Below are 18,201 nucleotides of genomic sequence, written 5' to 3' on the forward strand. Positions count from 1 at the left end.
AATGTATTTTACTGTGAATGAGGTCGCACAAATATTGGTGTATTTTCCTACGAATTAAGTCGAACAAGAATGTGTGTATGTTCATACACAAAAAAGCACAATCTGCTGAAACACTTTTGTACATATTTGCACGAATTGAGTGTGAGATTGTTTTGTTCTATAAGGAAATAAATTATGAAGTGCAGTGCTGGAGAGATAAGAAGAGTTGCAGGCTCATTCATGTCTATCAGAGTAGAGAGAGGGAGAGAGATCATAGAAAGTGAATCTCGTTCCAGTTCTGCGAGACACAGGCACGCTTCTCACACAGCCACGGCCAGCCATTGGTCTCTAACATACAGTAGGTTACAATGTTGTGCAAACCATAAGCGTGGGCCGGCCCAACCCGAATCAACTCGTACAATATCATGCCCGGCCCTGATAAGCACTGTCATGAGTATGACAGTCTTTGGCTAAAAGGCTGCTAACAGTACGTGATACCCCAATGCCGCGCGACAAACTGAGTATTGATTTTCCATAATCAATATTCATTGACAGGCTACTCTTGTTTTAGTAGTGTATGCTCTAAGTGCAATTATTATTAGTATAATTTTTTTATTTAACCTTTATTTAATTACAATTTTTGAGACATAAAAATGGTATTGTTGTAAAAACGTCTCTATCACAGTAAACTAATGTCTCAATGTGTTTTGGTGTCCATATGACCGATTCTGTTGGACCAAACCTCAAATGCAAATAGCTAGTTGAACCCTCTTGTCAGAGAGGAAGATGTGATGCTAAATCTGTCCAAAATAAGCCCATAAAAACACATTGGCCTTATTTTATAAGCCCATAAAAACACATTGACCTAAGCTTGTCACCTACCTTCCCGCCTTTGGGACAACGATTCTCATTGCTAGGGAGGAGACTAGAATCTCATCATTATATACAGCTCTCTGGTGTAAATGGGAAGGTGGACATAGCACAGAGGAGCAATGGAGACGAGACCAAAAATACAACATGAGAACAAGCGGCCATAAACGCCCATAAAACTGAAAAATAACAAATAATTCCTGAATACTTAGATTCTAATCTTGAATGCTGAATGGTTTGAACCACATTCCAGCCGGTGTCTATTTAAGTGGTAATGCCAGAGAAGCCTGTGTTTGGAGGATATATTGGCACGGGTGTTGTGGGGCCCCTGTGTTGAGGATCAGTGAAGTGGAGGTGTTGTTTCCTATCTTCACCACCTGGGGCGGCACATCAGGAAGTCCAGGACACAGTTGCACAGGGCGGGGTTCAGACCCAGGGTTCCGAGCTTAATGATGAGCTTGGAGGGTACTATGGAGTTGAATGCTGTGCTATAGTCAATGCACAGCATTCTTACATAGGTATTCCTGATGTCCAGATGGGACAGGGCAGTGTGCAGTGCGATGGCGATTGAATCGTCTGTGGATCAATTGGGGCGGTAAGCAAATTTAAGTGGGTCTAGGCTCTAGGTGTCAGGTAAGGTAGACGTGATATGATCCTTAACTAGCCTCTCAAAGCACTTCATGATGACAGAAGAGAGTGCTACAAGGCGATGGTCATTTAGTTCAGTTACCTTTGCTTTCTTGGGTACAGGAACAATGGTGGACATCTTGAAGCAAGTGGAGACAGCAGACTGGGATAGGGAGAGATTGAATATGTCCGTAAACTCTCCAGCCAGCTGGTCTGCGCATGCTCTGAGGACGCGGCTTGTGATGCCGCCTGGGCCGGCAGCCTTGCGAGAGTTAATTAACACGCTTAAATGTCTTACTCACGTCGGCCATGGAGAAGGAGAGCCCACAGTCCTTGGTAGTGGGCTGTGTCGGTGGCACTGTCTTATCCTCAAAGCGTGCAAATAAGGTGTTTAGCTTGTCCGGAAGCAAGATGTCGGTGTCCGCGATGTGGCTGGTTTTCCCTTTGTAGTCTGTGATTGTCTGTAGTCCCTGCCACATAAGTCTTGTGTCTGAGCTGTTGAATTGTGACTCCACTTTGTCTCTGACATTTTGCCTGTTTGATTGCCTTATGGTGGGAATAACTACACTGTTTGTATTCGGCCACATTCCCAGTCACCTTGCCATCTATCCACGGTTTCTGTTTTGGGTAGGTTTTAATACAAATTCTCCTATACACTTCCTGATGAAATCAGTCACTGTGTCCGTGTATTCGTCGATGTTATTCTCAGAAGCTACGGGAAACATATCCCACTCCGCGTGATCAAAACAATCTTGAAGCATGGATTCCGATTGGTCAGACCAGCGTTGAATAGAACTTAGCACGGGTACTTCCTGTTTGAGTTTCTGCCTATAGGAAGAGAGAAGAAAAAGTCGTGATCAGATCTGCTGAAGGGTGGGCGGGAGAGTGCCTTGTAGGCATTTCGGTGGTCCAATGTTTTTCCAGCGTGAGTACTAAAGTCAATGTGTTGGTAGAACTTCGGTAGCGTTTTCCTGAAATTTGCTTTGTTAAAATCCCCAGCTACAATATATGCTGCCTCAGGATGTATGGTTTCCAGTTTGCATAAAGTCCAGTATAGTTCTTTGAGGGCCGTTGTGGTATCGGCTTAAGGGGGAATATACACGGCTGTGACTGTAACCGAAGAGAATACTCGTAGGAGGTAATACGGTCGGCATTTGATTGTGAGGTATTCTAGGTCTCGTGAACAAAAGGACTTGAGTGTCTGTATGTTATGACAATCACACCATGAGTAGTTAATCATGAAACATACACCCCCACCTTTCTTCTTCCCAGAGAGTTCTTTATTCCTGTCTGCGTGATGCACTGAGAACATTATCACTTTTATACAACAGGTTACAAACATATTCAAATAATGATTGATATATTTTCATAAAAAACTGTATTTTGATTAATTTATTCATACTATTTCATCCTTCCACAAATTTAGGGTTGCTACCCAAGCCGGCTGGTTATTTGTTCTATCTGTTCTGTATCTATGGACGCGATCCAGTCGTTTGTTCTAAACGTTCCATTGCAGTACTGGCTAGCAACGTTCCTATCTCTTGCTTGCTAGCTGGCCAACTACAGTTAATTTACAGTCACGTCAAAAAGTGTAGCCAGAATAACATCAAAGTAGCTGCATTTGCATTTGTTTAAGCTGTTTTCTAGTGACATTTACTTGGATACATCCATAACAATGAGCTAATGAGGTGCGATTTCACCTGACATAGAACATTTGCTCACTCGTCAGGACACTGTTGTTCAGTGGAGCTAGCCAATAACACAGCTAACACAATCACTTCAAACTGAAGCTGGAAAGGCTGCAAACTAGCTGCACATAATTTAGTTTAACCTTTTTTCAATTTACATTTCTTTGTATATAACCATAAAAAGGATGCCAGCTGATTCATGTTTTTGACTGGCTGAGAAACCCTGCCTGCTTGTCTGTCTCGTCCAGACTCCCATCACGTTCGTTACTATGGGACAGCTGGAGATCGAATTTGAATATTGAAATAATGTTGCAATGTTGGAGAGACAGACAGCAAGGTTTATACAAATCTCCGCAGTTGAAAACTAAATCTTAGTCTAAAAGAAATGTGAGATAATGTCTAGATGCTATTTATAGTGGAGGTCTAGATGCTTTTTATAGTGGAGATCAAGTATGTACATTTCCTGGCATGGCTGATGAGAAAGTGGATTGCGCAGTCAGATGGAACAGATTAAACAGGCATTTTAACGTCATAGATTTAGCCGGTGGTAACTTGTGGAGTAGAAACCGGCTGGAATGCAGTTTTAACCAATCAGCATTCAGGATTAGAACCACCCGTTGTAAAATCCGATATATCGCCCTGCCCTATACACAATTTTACAAAAGAATCCACATAGTCTTTTAACATAATGTATGTTAAATGTCTGTCGGTACTACTGCTGAATCTGAGATGTGGAGGGGAAATGGTTGGTTCAGGGTTCCGGAATTAAACAGAACAGTACACTGTACAAGTTATGTCAAATGATCAAGTTTTCTGGGTTGCTGCAGGATGTGAGTTACTGAAGAAATATTTGAATGTTAAGGTCCCAAGGCCTTACCCTAATTCATTCAAAACATCAATGTGAGAGGAAGAGGAGAGCTTCCTCAATTATACCAATTTACCCTCCACCCAGAGGAAGACATTTAATGACAGTGTTTACTTTTCTGTCCTAAGTTTTTCCAAATAAGCACACATACAGTGTACTGCTGCCTGCTGCTGACAAGACAGCAATGGAATGACTGTGGGCCCACCCTCAATTGTTCCCACACCATGGGCTCAATTCAGGATTGTGGTATAAATGTTTGCACATGTGGATTTGCACACATTTAAGTATTGCACACATATAAACTGAAGATTTGACAGCATCTTACTCTTATATGTTCAATTGTCAGAGGAACAATTTGTGACGATCGTTAGGAACTATTAATCCACTATGGTAACATTTTTATGTTTTACCCTGGTCACCATCGATGTTGTGTTTATCTGAGCATATGAGGGCCTATCATGTTTGTCCTCACAGTAAACCCCAACAATGGATGAATCATTTGGCTTGGTAATGTAATTAAATACAGAACAAACCCCAGCACAGCAGCTCTCGCACAGCCATCTAACATGCTAGTGTGACACTCCTGATCTAGGTCACTTGTCCTGAGTTCCAGCAGATCCTACTAATTCAGTGAACTCTCGTAGATCACAGATCTGCTTTTTATTTTGCCTGTGTATGCTACTGTAGCCTCTGCGCTTTCACAGTCCCTTTGATAGATATTGCAGATATAGCTTTGTTCTTGAAATGCAGAGTCTATGCATTTCTTTATTCATTGTTATTAATTAGCAGATTTTGAGCTCGGCAAACTGCTCTTTTAGAAAGGCTTTGACATTTTGAGATTATGAACCATCTCCATGGATCCAAAATCCACAAGCTTTAAAATGATGGCATTGTTAGCATTATACTATGATGGAATATTACACTGAATTTAATGAAAAGATTTTGATATGAATAAAATGTGTGCAGATCATGCTATTTATCAACCAATGCATACAAAAGTAAATCCCAGATTATTTTTAACTGCATGTCAAAGAATCATGCTCTTGGCCTGAGAGCTCCATCTGCAGGACATAATAAAGAGAACATGGATAATGTTACATGAGGCAGACTGTTACATAATGCTCATACATGAGATCGGTTTAATAACCAGGATTATGGAGTATTGTCCACAGCGTATATTTAAGAATAGTAATGTCTCCTTTTGTATGCATAATGCCCATACACAGAATATCCATAAGAGTGACATAAATGTAGTGACTAAATGCTACTAGAGAAATAAATACATGCTGGGATTAAATCAAATGTCACGTGACATGGAGGTCGATGTCACGTGACATGGAGCTTGATGTCGCGACTCCATACCTTATTTCCCTCTGGTAACTGATTGTGTTCACCACTAGATGGAAGTAATGACCCAGGTTATAGTCAATACTGCCAGGCACCTAGTCTCCGCAACCCAGAAGCAGACAAACATGACCAAAACTGCCATTCAAATTGATGTCTCGCACATTTGTAGTTAGAATGTAAATGTTTAGGATGATACTGCTGGAGAGATTAATATGGTTATTTTGAAGGAGAAATATGCTGAGAATATAAGACTAATGATGATGAATATGTATCTACAAGTAAAAACATGTTTCTGTCCTACAAATAATTGCACCATTCTAAATTGCATACAAGTTTTAGGAAAAAGACCATGTCTTTGACTATAGAAAAGATTGTTGAATGAGTCAATGAACCAACATTTTACTGAACTAAGCTCATACATAATATCACCGACTTGACATTGTCTGGGACACTCAAGGCTGAGTTACACGTGACTCGTTTGTTTTGAAGGCATAGCTTTACAATAACAATTCTGGTCAGATTAAGGAAAATGTTCCCCATCTCTGACTATGGAAAATATTATCAATGACTATGGGAAATATTATCAAAAAAATAGAGTCAATGAACCAACAATTTAATGCTAATATTTTTGGGGTGAGATGGCGCTGCAGTGGATACCAGACATTTTAGGGGCACCTGACCAATTCTGCTATTTTGTGTGTTTTTTTCCCTCGCTGATGTCTATATAATGTCTCCGCCATTATTTCCTATGACCGAAAACATGCTTCTGGACATCAGAACAGAGGTCACTAACCTCAATTTAGATGACAATTTCAACGAGTCAGCAGCTCTGGACGTTCTGCTTACTCCCGATAAGGCCCTAATCTCTGGGACTCAAAAGACGAAGCGACGGTGCAAGAGACTACGCTGGCTAGCAAATAAACCGCCTCTACCCTTCATCCCATTGGCGAATGTAAAATCACTAGAGAACAAACTGGACGAGCTCCGCTCGAGACTCTACTATCGACGGGAACTGAAGAACTGTAATATTCTTTGTTTCTCGGAGACGTAGCTGAACAAGGACATGGATAATATACATCTCGCTGGCTTTTCCATACATCATCTAGACAGGACGGCAGCCTCAGGTAAGGTGAGGGGGAGAGGTATGTCTCTTTGTTCACAGCTGGTGCGCGATCTCTAATGTTAATGAAGTCTCCTCTGAGTTAGAATACCTCATGATAAGCTGCAGACTATACTATTTACCAGGAGAGTTTTCATTTATAATTTTCATAGTTGTCTATTTACCACCACAAACTGATGCTGGCACTAAGACCGCACTCAATGAGCTGTATAGGGCCATACGCGAACAAGAAAATACACATCCAGAGGCGACGCTTCTCGTGGCTGGGGATTTGAATGCAGAGAAACCAGCATATCACCTGAGCAACTAAAGGCGGCAAAACTCTTGATCACCTATACTCCACACACAGAAATGCATAGAAGGCTCTCCCTTGCCCTTCCTTTGGCAAATCTGACCATGACTCTATCCTCCTGATTCATGCTCAAACAGGAAGTACCAGTGACACACTCAACACGGAAGTGGTCCAATTAAGTGGATGTTAAGCTAAAGGACTGTTTCGCTAGCACAGACTGAGAGGAGATAGTGTTTAACATGATTTTTGAATGACTATTACTTCACACAGAGTCCATGCAACTTATTATGTGACTTTTTAAGCAAATGTTTACTACTAAACTTATTTTTTGCCATATCAAAAACTTTTATTTTTAATTACATAAAATTTAACAAAATACATATATAAATATTTACACTTTGACAATATGGGGTATTGTGTGTAGGCCAATGACACAAAATCTCAATTGTATCATTTTTAAATTCAGGCTGCAGCCAACAAACGTGGGGAGTCTGTATGCCATCTTGATGGCAAGGTTTTGAATAATCTGAAGTTTTCTGACATGAGACCTCCCCACGCTACACCAGACTGGTGTAGCATACTCAAAAGGCCGGATGCAGCTCTGGAACACTCTGATAGCTCTGATACACTGATGGCTGTTCCTGGCGTAGCTCCTACTTTTCTTCTGCAGAATACCCTCGGGTGGTTCAGGCGCTTCCCTTCTTCTCCAGGCACTCTATGTGGGCACTCCAGGACATGTTTTCTTGAAATGTGACCCCAAGGAACTTAGCCGTTGAGGTCATCTGGAGTGCCTCTCTATACAGTCGTCACCACAGTAAACTTAAACCATAATTGCGTTACTGGTTGAGCAAAACAATGGATAATGTCAGAATATAGTATGAATCCCAAATGACTAACCAATTCAATGATAGAGTGAAATAGCCTACAGAGAGGTGTGGTGTGCACTATCAACACCGCACGCCCAACACCCACAAATCTCTCAAACCAACAATTAGCCTATTAGCCTACAATGAATAAAACTCATAAAACGAAGCACATTCTTTTATAAACAAATGAAATAGGGATTGAGTTTGTGTTACCTCTAACAGCACAAACAAATGGTGCACTCATAAGCTGCAATGGCATTAATGCAGTTTATAGAAATGGAAATGTTTGTAGGCTACTTGGCAGCATGTGGAATGGAGAATGGTGGTTCGCCATGATGAGCGAGCAGAAGAGAGCTCGCATCATCACATAGGCTACTGTTCAATAGGCCTAAATATTCAATAAATAAAGGAATAGCCTAAATGTTGAAGAAAAACATGTTCAAGAGAAAAAAAGGGAACACTATACTTGCGGGTTAGAGTCGTGTGCTGGCCTCAGATTTTCACTTTATCACTTCTAGTCGGGTGGTTGCGGACGGGTTATTAGCAATTGCAGGTAGCTGCGGGTGAACAAACTGCTGAACCGCGCACCACTAGTGTGAATAATTTCTGAAGGCACTGTAGGTGGTAGGCTACAACTCAGATTTTTTCATATCGCCACAACTGCAGTTCACCCTAAGTATTTTCCCAAATGTCATTGGGATGTAGTCAGACCTGTAACCTGTCAACTATGGTGTTATAACGCATATTTCTTTGAGGTTTTCACAAGTAACATGCCAATTTGCTTTGTACTTATGTTGGTGAATAAGGTGAAGGGATGTAACCTACTATCTTTGCATAGACAAAGGATTATGATATCATGCAAGATTAACAGAAAAATATTATATTTATTTATGTTACAACCGGTATTCATTCTTCTTACAGCCTGAGTGATCCATCAGCCTAGCTGGAGAACAAACAACATCTGGGTGTAGAAAGAGAGGAGAGGGACAAGACTCAGCAGGCACATAGCCAGATGGTGTCACTCCAACAACACTACACCAGGTACTGTAAAGCAACTTCACGTCCACCCACACCACCTTAGGGTGCCATGCAGCATAGATATAATCAACACAATTGTTTCCTGTCACTTTTGTGTGAGGGGATTACACCCTTTAACATATTTATAGCTATGTGACAACTCAAACCACACCTCACCAACACTATAAACACCATGACAGAAAGCTTACCTCCATGAAACGTAATGGTATGTTTGAAAAATCTCAGGTGGAAAATGACATTTACATATTCCCTTGTGTTATGCAACACATGAAAAACTGTGCATAGTGACCCCATGAGAACCCCATGGCAACCTAGACAGAACCCAGACAACGCAACCCAACCCAAACACTGTGTTAGCAGATTCAAACATGGCCAATACAGTAATATTCCAGGTCAATATCCTTCTGTCTGTCACTACAATAAATCTATGTAATATGAACCCAGGTCAGCTTTAACTTCAGTAGAGTTTACAGAAGCGACAGATGGGTACCGTAATGTCGTCTGTTGACGTTGTTTCAATGAAAAACTACAAAGCCAGGTGTCAACACTTTTCTCTAAAACTTAATATGAAGCTTTTTTTGCAAAAATCCAGCAACTAGATTTATTTTATTTTGATCACCTTCTCAGTGCGTGATAATTCATCCAAAATAATTCCTGCATCCAGACAGTGTACTGTGCACCCGCCAACTTTCCTTCAATTTGCAAGTGGCTAAATCTATCTCACAGGAGAAAGCATCCGAGTGAGCAAAACAGCGCCCCTCTGTATTACTATATGTAGCCCATGTATCTGGTGCTGTCTGGCCAAAAATAGTATGACAAGCCATATTATTTTTGGCCAGATAGCATCACATACAGTACATGAGCTACACATACATGTCTTTTGCCTCGACGACGATGGTAGTATAATCATTAGCACCTGTCTTTTTACTAAAGAAATGCATTAACTTATGTAATTTTTCTGGTCAAATGAAATGTACTTTTTTTCTTTTTCTTTTTTTCTGCCCCACTTTGAAAGCGCCTAATTGCTGCAGCTTAATTTCAATGAAAGGCCTCAGGCGGAGCACTCTCAAGCAGAGAGATTATTAAATTTTTTACGAGTATAATTTTTCTTTAAATTATGCCCAGCTCACAAGGCCCCTTGATGATGTGAGGCCTGAGGCAATTGCCTCTTCTGCCTAATGTTAGTTGCACTGGTTTCGTGCAATGTTGGTGATTTCAAAGCATGGCAAATTTAATGTTTTAGAAAAGCACATCCAATCAAATAGATTCCTTAGTTTAGTTTATATCTTCATGGTACTTGCTCCTTTAAACATAAACATCAAGCAGTGTGCGAGGGAGATCTATGTTTATGCGCCTTTTAAAATGATTTAATTTGGATTCATTGTTATGATTGTACAGTACAAATGATTAAAGCTTTTAACATCCATTGTATAAGTTCCAGTGAAGTTAAAGTTCTGTCAAAAATTAGATTTTTATTAAAAAAATCCATAATTAAAGAACTTTATTTGTTACTAATGAGTAATTCAAAACAATGAAAATGTCTCATCTGAAAAAATGTAAGAATATTGTTAAAGCACTGTTCTATTAATTGACAAGCACACATCTTCATTTTACAACTATGTATATAAATAAACCCAGTTCAATAGACACTACAAGGTTTTGCCTCCCTACAAAAGTAAATGAGGTGTAGGCCTACAGAAAGCTTATGTGGTTTGGTCTAATCGAGGCGGAGCTGAATAACTGTTGTACAGACCATTTTTAGACAGAGAGATATGATAATTGTGTAGAAGAATCAAACCACTTTTTGATCTGGCGTTACAGAGGTAAATTGATATCTGTGGTCCCTGTACCACATAAAAGATGATACTATTTCATTCATTACTGCTGGTGGAGAACCTAACAATTGAAAATGTCTGACAACCTTTAATTTGGAGTGAACTAGTACACCATCCACTTCAGTGACCCGCTTCCCCCTCTCGACAGTATTCAGCCCCAACTGCAGAATTAAAAGTGTTTTTCTGTGGAGCTTCTGGTATCCAGACACACCTCAGTGCATTAGAAAGCTGTGGCTGCTCAGTAATGACAACTCTGGAGAGCAGAAGCCAGCATTGTGCTCTGAGTTAGTCTCTGCCTGCCTGCCTCGGATTAGCAGGGCTACAGTAGTTAGGGTCTGTCATTGGAGTGGACGGTGAAAGGGGTCACTTCACGGCCTGTTTGTAAAACTAGGGCATCCATTCACACATTGTGTGCTGGAGATGGGGGAGGTTTTTAGAATTGTAGCCTTTGGCAAAATGTTATGGAGCAGCAACAAACCATTTGGTGATAAGGTGGTTGTCCCTTTGTCTGTGGCTTCAATGGAGAAAATCTAGATAACCACACACAACGGGAATATGCACGTGTGGGGTTGAACGCACGCACGCACACACATACGTACACACAGGTGTGCAGAAATCACACATGCATGCACACACACATGAACCAAATGCTTGCAACATTAGCAACGTTTCACAATTAGAAATGTAATGCTTTATCATTGTAATGCAAGAGGTTTAAGTGGTCCCAGATCCCCAATACGCATTTAACAATACCTAGCAGTATATCTGTCAGGCCTCTTTGTGCGATTACAGTTTTTCTCGATTGCTTAACCCTCGTAACAGGAATCACCTTTGCAAACAGTAAACACAGCCCACTAAACTGCAAGTGCGCTTGCCAAAACAACACATTTCTCTTGCAAAATGCTAACACTATCAACACTTAAAATACCTGCCACAATATTAAATAACTATCAAAACCTTATAATTTGTCATCTAATGAGAAGGTCATCTTACCATTCATTAGATAATGGCTCAACAAATACTAACCATAACCATCAATAGACCAAGATTGTTCTATGAAAAAGAATCAAATGGTACTCAAACATTTTATAGAAGTGAGCTGTATTCTTATGATTTACTCTTATCCATGCTTTTTCACGGTGGAATTCCCTCATGAGCTACTGCCCATGGACGCGTTATCATGTGACTTCACTATAGACAGACGAGGACAAGGGCAGACAGAGTTCACCAAAAGGCCAACACTGAAACACACTGAAGCACTAAGTCACCAGGATGTGTTTTTGGATCTTGGTCCAAGAAAAGGTGATAAGAGGTCAGCACAAGGTGGACCTGCATCATCCCAATCCACGAAGGGACAAGCACCTGATTGTTTTTCTGTCTCTAAGTTGATTTGTGGCTCTAATGTTTTGATGCTGTCACGGTTAGTGGTCCAACAGTAATGCAGTAAAAAAAAAAATCAATTAAAACAGGGTGCTTTACTAGGACAATTACAAGCCAGGTATGGTACAACCTGCCTCCTTTTCTATCTGTGTGACAATAGGCCAGCTAAATGTTTATGTGAATGTGTTTGTGCGTTTACATATTTACATTGTCTGTCTGTCCGTCTGTCCGTCCCTTTGCACTCTGTCTGTCTGTCTGAATAGGTTGTCTGTCTGAACATTGCGCCAGTCTAAACTGTCTGTCTGACTGGAAAGACGACATATAATATAGCCTTGTTTTAGTAATCCATGAAAACAAAACAACTATTGTTTTGGTCGTATCTTGGTGGTATCTTAACAACGTTTCTATAGTTTGCCGTGCATGCTTGATAGAAGCAGTGAGCACATGACACAGTAGAACAGGGACTAATGTCTCAGTTCTGATATTTTGTAAAATTGTAAGTCCTGTATGAGGAAAATAATATTATATTTAAAGGAGTTCTTCAAACTCCATCCATAGTGCAACATTGAGCTAAAGGCTATTACTGATTAACTGATTATGAGTAAAGGCCTTAAAACGCTGCATTGACCTTGCACTTGAGGAATTCCGTTTTTGGACAGATGGAAGAGGGCTTCACTCCCAACATTTATCCCTGCAAAACCCAGAGTCATGGGATAGGGTTGTCACAGAAACAGGGGCCTCCTTTTAAGTGAATAGTCGAACAGAGGGTGGAACATGTCATTTTCCAATTCCGGGAGCACTCAGGCTCACATTATTCCTCACTGGCCTACATAAAGAGGCCGGAGACCCACTTTTACCAAATGCCCACTCATACACACGGAACGCTAACTGAATCCCAGTATGAATACAGTATGGACCTGAGGAATATGTGCACCATGTTTATAGCGTTATTTAGAGGGAACAACAACGTCCCAGAAATTGGATGGAAAAACAGCATGGGGTGAGTGGTTGACTGTGTTTCAAGTTTAAAAGGTTTTATTGAGGGTGAAGATAAACAATAGCTTAGTTTAAGAGCATGTCATTTTATATGAATTGCAATGTATGAAGTAGGACAGAGCTGAGACGTAATGAGACAGCGATATAATGAATGAGACATTGCTGTGATGTTCAGAGAATGGTATTGTACTGTATGTGATTGAATAAAGAGACTGAGAATGAGATGTAGTGAGACAAAGCTGTGATACATGGAAGAGCACGGAAATGGGGATAAGATATTCTGAAATGAGACAAAGCTGAGCTGTAGTGAGACTATTACGTCATGCATACCAGTCTCGCTGAGAGAGTGATATCTGCGAATGAAACAGTAACGTGCCATAGGTTAGCCCAGGAGTCAAGTTCAGCATGACCAGTGAATGGAGAGCAATGTAAAAGGATGGAGAGGATAGTGTGATTGTTATACAAGCTTTAAGAAGAGGGGCTCGCTCAGCAGGGTTGAGAAGAGGTTATGGCTAAATGTCACGAAGACAAATCAACGAGGGTGCAAATTATTTTAGTAAAGTACTCACACATTATTATGTAAACCTTTGATACCGTTTAGCAACTTCTGCACTTAACTACAAGCTATGTCACACAGTGAGCCCGTCATTTCTAGTAATTAGTCTAATAAATACATTGAATTGAATGTATTTATTAAAGTTAAGTACTATAAACCAAAACGCTGTGAATTGTTTCATTATTCCATTTGGTTACTTTCCTTTAAATTTGTTGTTCTTTTTTATTTTGTACTTTTTACCCCTTTTTCTCCCCAATTTCGTGATGTCCAAATGGTAGTTACAGTCTTGTCCCATTGCTGCAACTCCCATACGGACTCCGGAGAGGCGAAGGTCGAGAGCCATGCTGTCACGTATCACTTGAATAGCAGGAGGGCTGAAGTCAGGCGCAGGAGACTGAGGTCCGTGAAACACACGTTTAATAAATAGTCCAAAAATGCCGCAACAAGGCAGGGCGCACACGCAAACAAAATAGGAGAACAGCTCCTAAATACAGTGGAACGGGACACAGCCCGGCAACCCTAATACCAAAACATACGCAGCGTAGAGAGGACAAACAATTCCCCTTCTTGCCCAAAAGGAAGGACATAAAATAATCCCGCACAAATCCCCAAACAAACAGACAAACTAAATACCCCACTAATTAACTAACACAGAACAGGTGCTGACCTTGACAGACATAACCAAAAGACACAGAAACATAGATCGGTGGCAGCTAGTAGGCCGGCGACGACGACCGCCGAGCACCGCCCGACCGGGGAGAGGTGCCACCTTCTGTGGACGTTGTGACACATGTGTCCTCCGAAACACGACCCTGCCAAGCCGCACTGCTTCTTGACACACTGCTCGCTTAACCCAGCCGCACCAATGTGTCGAAGGAAACATCGTACAACAGGCGACCGTATCAGCGTGCCTGTGCCCGGACCGCCACAGGAGTCACTAGAACGTGATGGGACAAGGACATCCCGGCCAGCCAAACCCTCCCCTAACCCGGATGACACTGGGCCAGTTGTGGGTCGCCTCATGGGTCTCTCAGTCACGGCCGGCTACGATACAGCCTGGGATCGAACCCGGATCTGTAGTGACGCCTCAAGCACTGTAGTACCTTAGACCGCTTTGCCACTCGGTAGGCACCTTTCCTTTGTTTTTACTTGGCATTTTTTTGCAATTTCCTGCTAGTTAAGTATAAGTGGGTGCTTCACTTCCTCTCCTGTTCATTTGCTGGGTAGTTTGCAGGTCAGTGCCAATGTCTCCAATACCCAAGACCTTCCCTCAAAGAGTTGCCTGGCAAGACTGTCAAAGTCCTGGTCACAGTTAACTGGGTTGGACTAATATCCATGCCACATGCATCAAGCGGAGAAAAGTTGCTATGGAAATAACCAGGAAAAATGTCACTGAGCACAGCATTATGAGAAACGTGGTCAGTGTATCCAACGCTCTAAGGGAAAGCAATTACAAATCCGTAAACAAGGATCTGCCAGTTTAATGAGGACTAAGAGCTCAAATGTCAGCTAGCATGATGGTTGTTTGCAAAGGTTACTAACTGATGGGCAAAGTCTTCACCAACAGAGAAATCTAAAGTATGATACAATATTTTGGGGCTATGATCTTATTCATTGACGACTGAGGTGTCTTTGTAGGCTACTTGTTGTTAGTTAGGAGGTTTTGGCAATGTGGTTACATATAACACAATCATGATGCTTAAATAATAGTTATGTCAGGTGTAAAATAGTCATGCCTTATCTTATGTATCCCTTAGAATTAAGTGCTACTTTGTTCTGTTTGTTGACACTGTCCTGGGTGTCGATCTGAAACACATTCAATATCACCTTCATGACATGTGCTGTTACATGTATGTATTTCTCCTCCCATATACTGTATGAACCAGCCTATTGTGCCCATACTGTTGCTTAGACCTGGATCGTGTTCATTAGGCATCAAGCGGAAGAAAACTGTCTGACACAGGAAGGGACTACCTGGACTTATCCAGTAAGAAAGGCTCATTTTAGTTTTCTGTTGCAAAACATATATAGAAAAAAAAATACATTTTCCTTCAAGCTTGTTAATTCCACAGTCTATGTTCTGATTGGTGCCCTTGCTCTGTGTGCCTGCAGCATGGAGGAGATTGTGAGGACCCTGCTACAGAACCAGGACACACTGGAGGGCCCCAGCGTGGATCCGTTAGACCTCATGAAGGCCTACAAGGTACAGCACTGACCATATTGGTTTATTTGCTTTCTGTTTATGTTGTTAACTAAATAAATAAAACATTTATTTTATGCAAGTATGCAAAACGTGATAAATCACCTTCCAGGTTCTGTAATAAACAGTGTTGGATAAAAGGCTGTGAACAATCAGAGATTTTTTGCGAGAAATTATCATATCACAAAAAAAATGATTAACTTTCAGTTCACTGTCATCGGCAATCCCCTGTAATATCTTACTGTACATACAGTAGCATGGGGATAGGGTATTTGGAAGAGACAGTGGGAAGAGTGGTCACCCTTAGGCTAGATTCTATCAAATCTCCTGATGAATGTCATATCCTGTAGCAGCTTAGGTCAGTCACACATTCTGACACCAATGCAACGACCGCCAAGAGCAGGTACGACCACTGGGGGTATTCGAACCCTAGTCACCTGGCTGCAAGGCAAGTACGCTAATGCTACCAACTCATTCAAAATTCCAGGGTCGTTACAATACAATACAATACATTGATGGGGTCCTATTGTATTGTCATGCAAGAAACATTTTACCATGACCTCTCTGCAAGATATTATTTTGTTTTTCCTGTAACCCATTGTGGGGTCTTTGGCCACAATTCAGGTTTTAAGTACCTGTAACATATTGTTAATCAGAATGAATGGGAAAGTGGCTGGATTTTAAGACACACTTATGTAACACTGGACTACACTGCATGTATAAGTAATTATGAGGGAAGTATGTGTCACTGGAGACCTTACTAATTGTCTACTGCATGGTTGCTTGGTTTTGAGAAAGTTGCAATGCGATGAACACTAAATCGATTTGCGGCCATGATGTTTTGTAGACTCGACAGTACACAACGCCCTCACACGCCTTTTCGTTTACTCCATATCTGGAAAACTTGTGGTATGCAATTGATTGTTGGAAGTAGCGGGGGTAAAAGTGTTTGACATAAAAACGAACACAGCGTAGTACAAATGCCAATAAGCCGCGTAATTAAAATGCATTTTTAATCATCAGAGCTTTTAAAGTTAGTTCACAATACTTCATGGAAGGAAGGAGACTTCCTTCTGTATGTCATAATGTTACAGATAATTAATGCCAAGTTGTTTATGGGTCAATCAATAAACATTGGGGGGTCAACCAAGGACAAGCCATATGAGTTATGGTGGCAAAATGGTGAAATGTGCAGCCAGCAAAATAAGAAGTAGCCTACTGTGTTAGTGGTGGCTATTAAACCAACTATAATTGTAAAGAAGCAGCTACAAAATATCAAATATTACATCAAACAAATCCTATGATTGCTTTTCTTGGAAGGAGTCAAAATACCATGAATTGGAAGTCTTAATTTACGTGCCTTCACAGTTCTTGTAGCTACATCCATATACAGCAAACTGCAGATGCAGAACAGCAGTTCACCTTCTGTATATGATTAAATAAAATCCATACTTTAGGCCAAATTATATATCTTTCTATTAATACTTTGTGTACATGTACAGTATCGTATATGTTGGAGAAAATAGACGAGGCAAATAGCCCCTTAGTTCCAATAGGCAATGCATGACAAAAATAATTTCAGCAACTTTGTGGGTCCCTGCAACCCCTCTCTCTATGGTTTAGGACAAACTCCTGGAGGAGATGTGGAAACAGCAGGACAGTCTGGAGGGCCCACTGCCCCCCTCGAAAGAAAGGAGGCCCGACTCTCCAGGAGCCATCAGTAGTGGACACGATGAGGACTACGACGAGACCAAGCCCAAGCCCATGCTAGAGCGTCTGTGGGCCCTTGAGGTAAGCTCAGGCACAGGAGGGTCTATTTTCTCCTTGCTACCTCTCTCCATCCTCTCTTATGGATACTTCATAGTGTTAATTACCAATATACATTTTTTACTGTAATGTCATACTTGGTTATATTCGAAGTTGGTCAGGAATTTGAAGTTCACTCACATTGGCTCATTTTATTATATCATTAGGATCATGATATAAACATAAATTAAGAGAAGATAAAGTGCCGGTTACAATGATGTTACTTGTACTGTATGTAGGTCAGAGACAGACAATCTTGGAGGCTTTCTCTCCAACCAAGTAGAAATGCACTTGATTCTACTAATTAAAGCCGATTGGTCAAGCTTTGATTAGTTGAACCAGGTGTGTTACTGCTTGTGTGGAGCAAAAGCCTGCCCCTTTACTGGACATGTGTGTATCTTTAGTCTGAATATGGCCCATAAAGAGAACATTTTAAGTTCTCCAAAGGTTATATGAGGATACCATAGTGCAGTGGGCACCGTACTGAAGGGGATAGTATCTGGCCTGTCAGAAACACTTTGATAACTATACACATTCATTCTGTCTGTTGAAGCTGCCAGGTATCATTCCTTAGACCGTCAATCGTACTTTAGTCTGGCTGATTCCATTATGAGCTAAGAGCTCATTGAATACATAGTCCCAGGTTAATGCAGAAAGAAGCTTGATGAAAAGATGACAGTGATTCTATTCATTATATTATATTCTACTTTATTCATTCTTTGTGTCCATTTCAGTA

General features: G+C 41.0%; 1 protein-coding gene across 2 annotated transcripts in view; it reads left to right on the forward strand.

The window, feature by feature from the left end:
- The window catches only part of LOC115160631 (nck-associated protein 5), a 116,043-nt gene that overhangs the window by 10,856 nt on the left and 86,986 nt on the right, over positions 1 to 18,201 (forward strand). Inside the window, exons 2-5 of one of the 2 annotated variants that reach the window (XM_029710851.1) lie at positions 8,576 to 8,695; positions 15,372 to 15,446; positions 15,572 to 15,662; positions 17,283 to 17,450. In XM_029710851.1, the coding sequence (XP_029566711.1) occupies positions 15,573 to 15,662; positions 17,283 to 17,450 (258 nt within the window). In that variant the 5' untranslated portion in view covers positions 8,576 to 8,695; positions 15,372 to 15,446; position 15,572. The remainder of the gene's footprint in view (positions 1 to 8,575; positions 8,696 to 15,371; positions 15,447 to 15,571; positions 15,663 to 17,282; positions 17,451 to 18,201) is intronic. The other variant, XM_029710850.1, reaches the window with a different exon arrangement.

The sequence above is a fragment of the Salmo trutta genome, chromosome 24, assembly GCF_901001165.1.
Source record: "Salmo trutta chromosome 24, fSalTru1.1, whole genome shotgun sequence".
NCBI lineage: Eukaryota > Metazoa > Chordata > Actinopteri > Salmoniformes > Salmonidae > Salmo > Salmo trutta.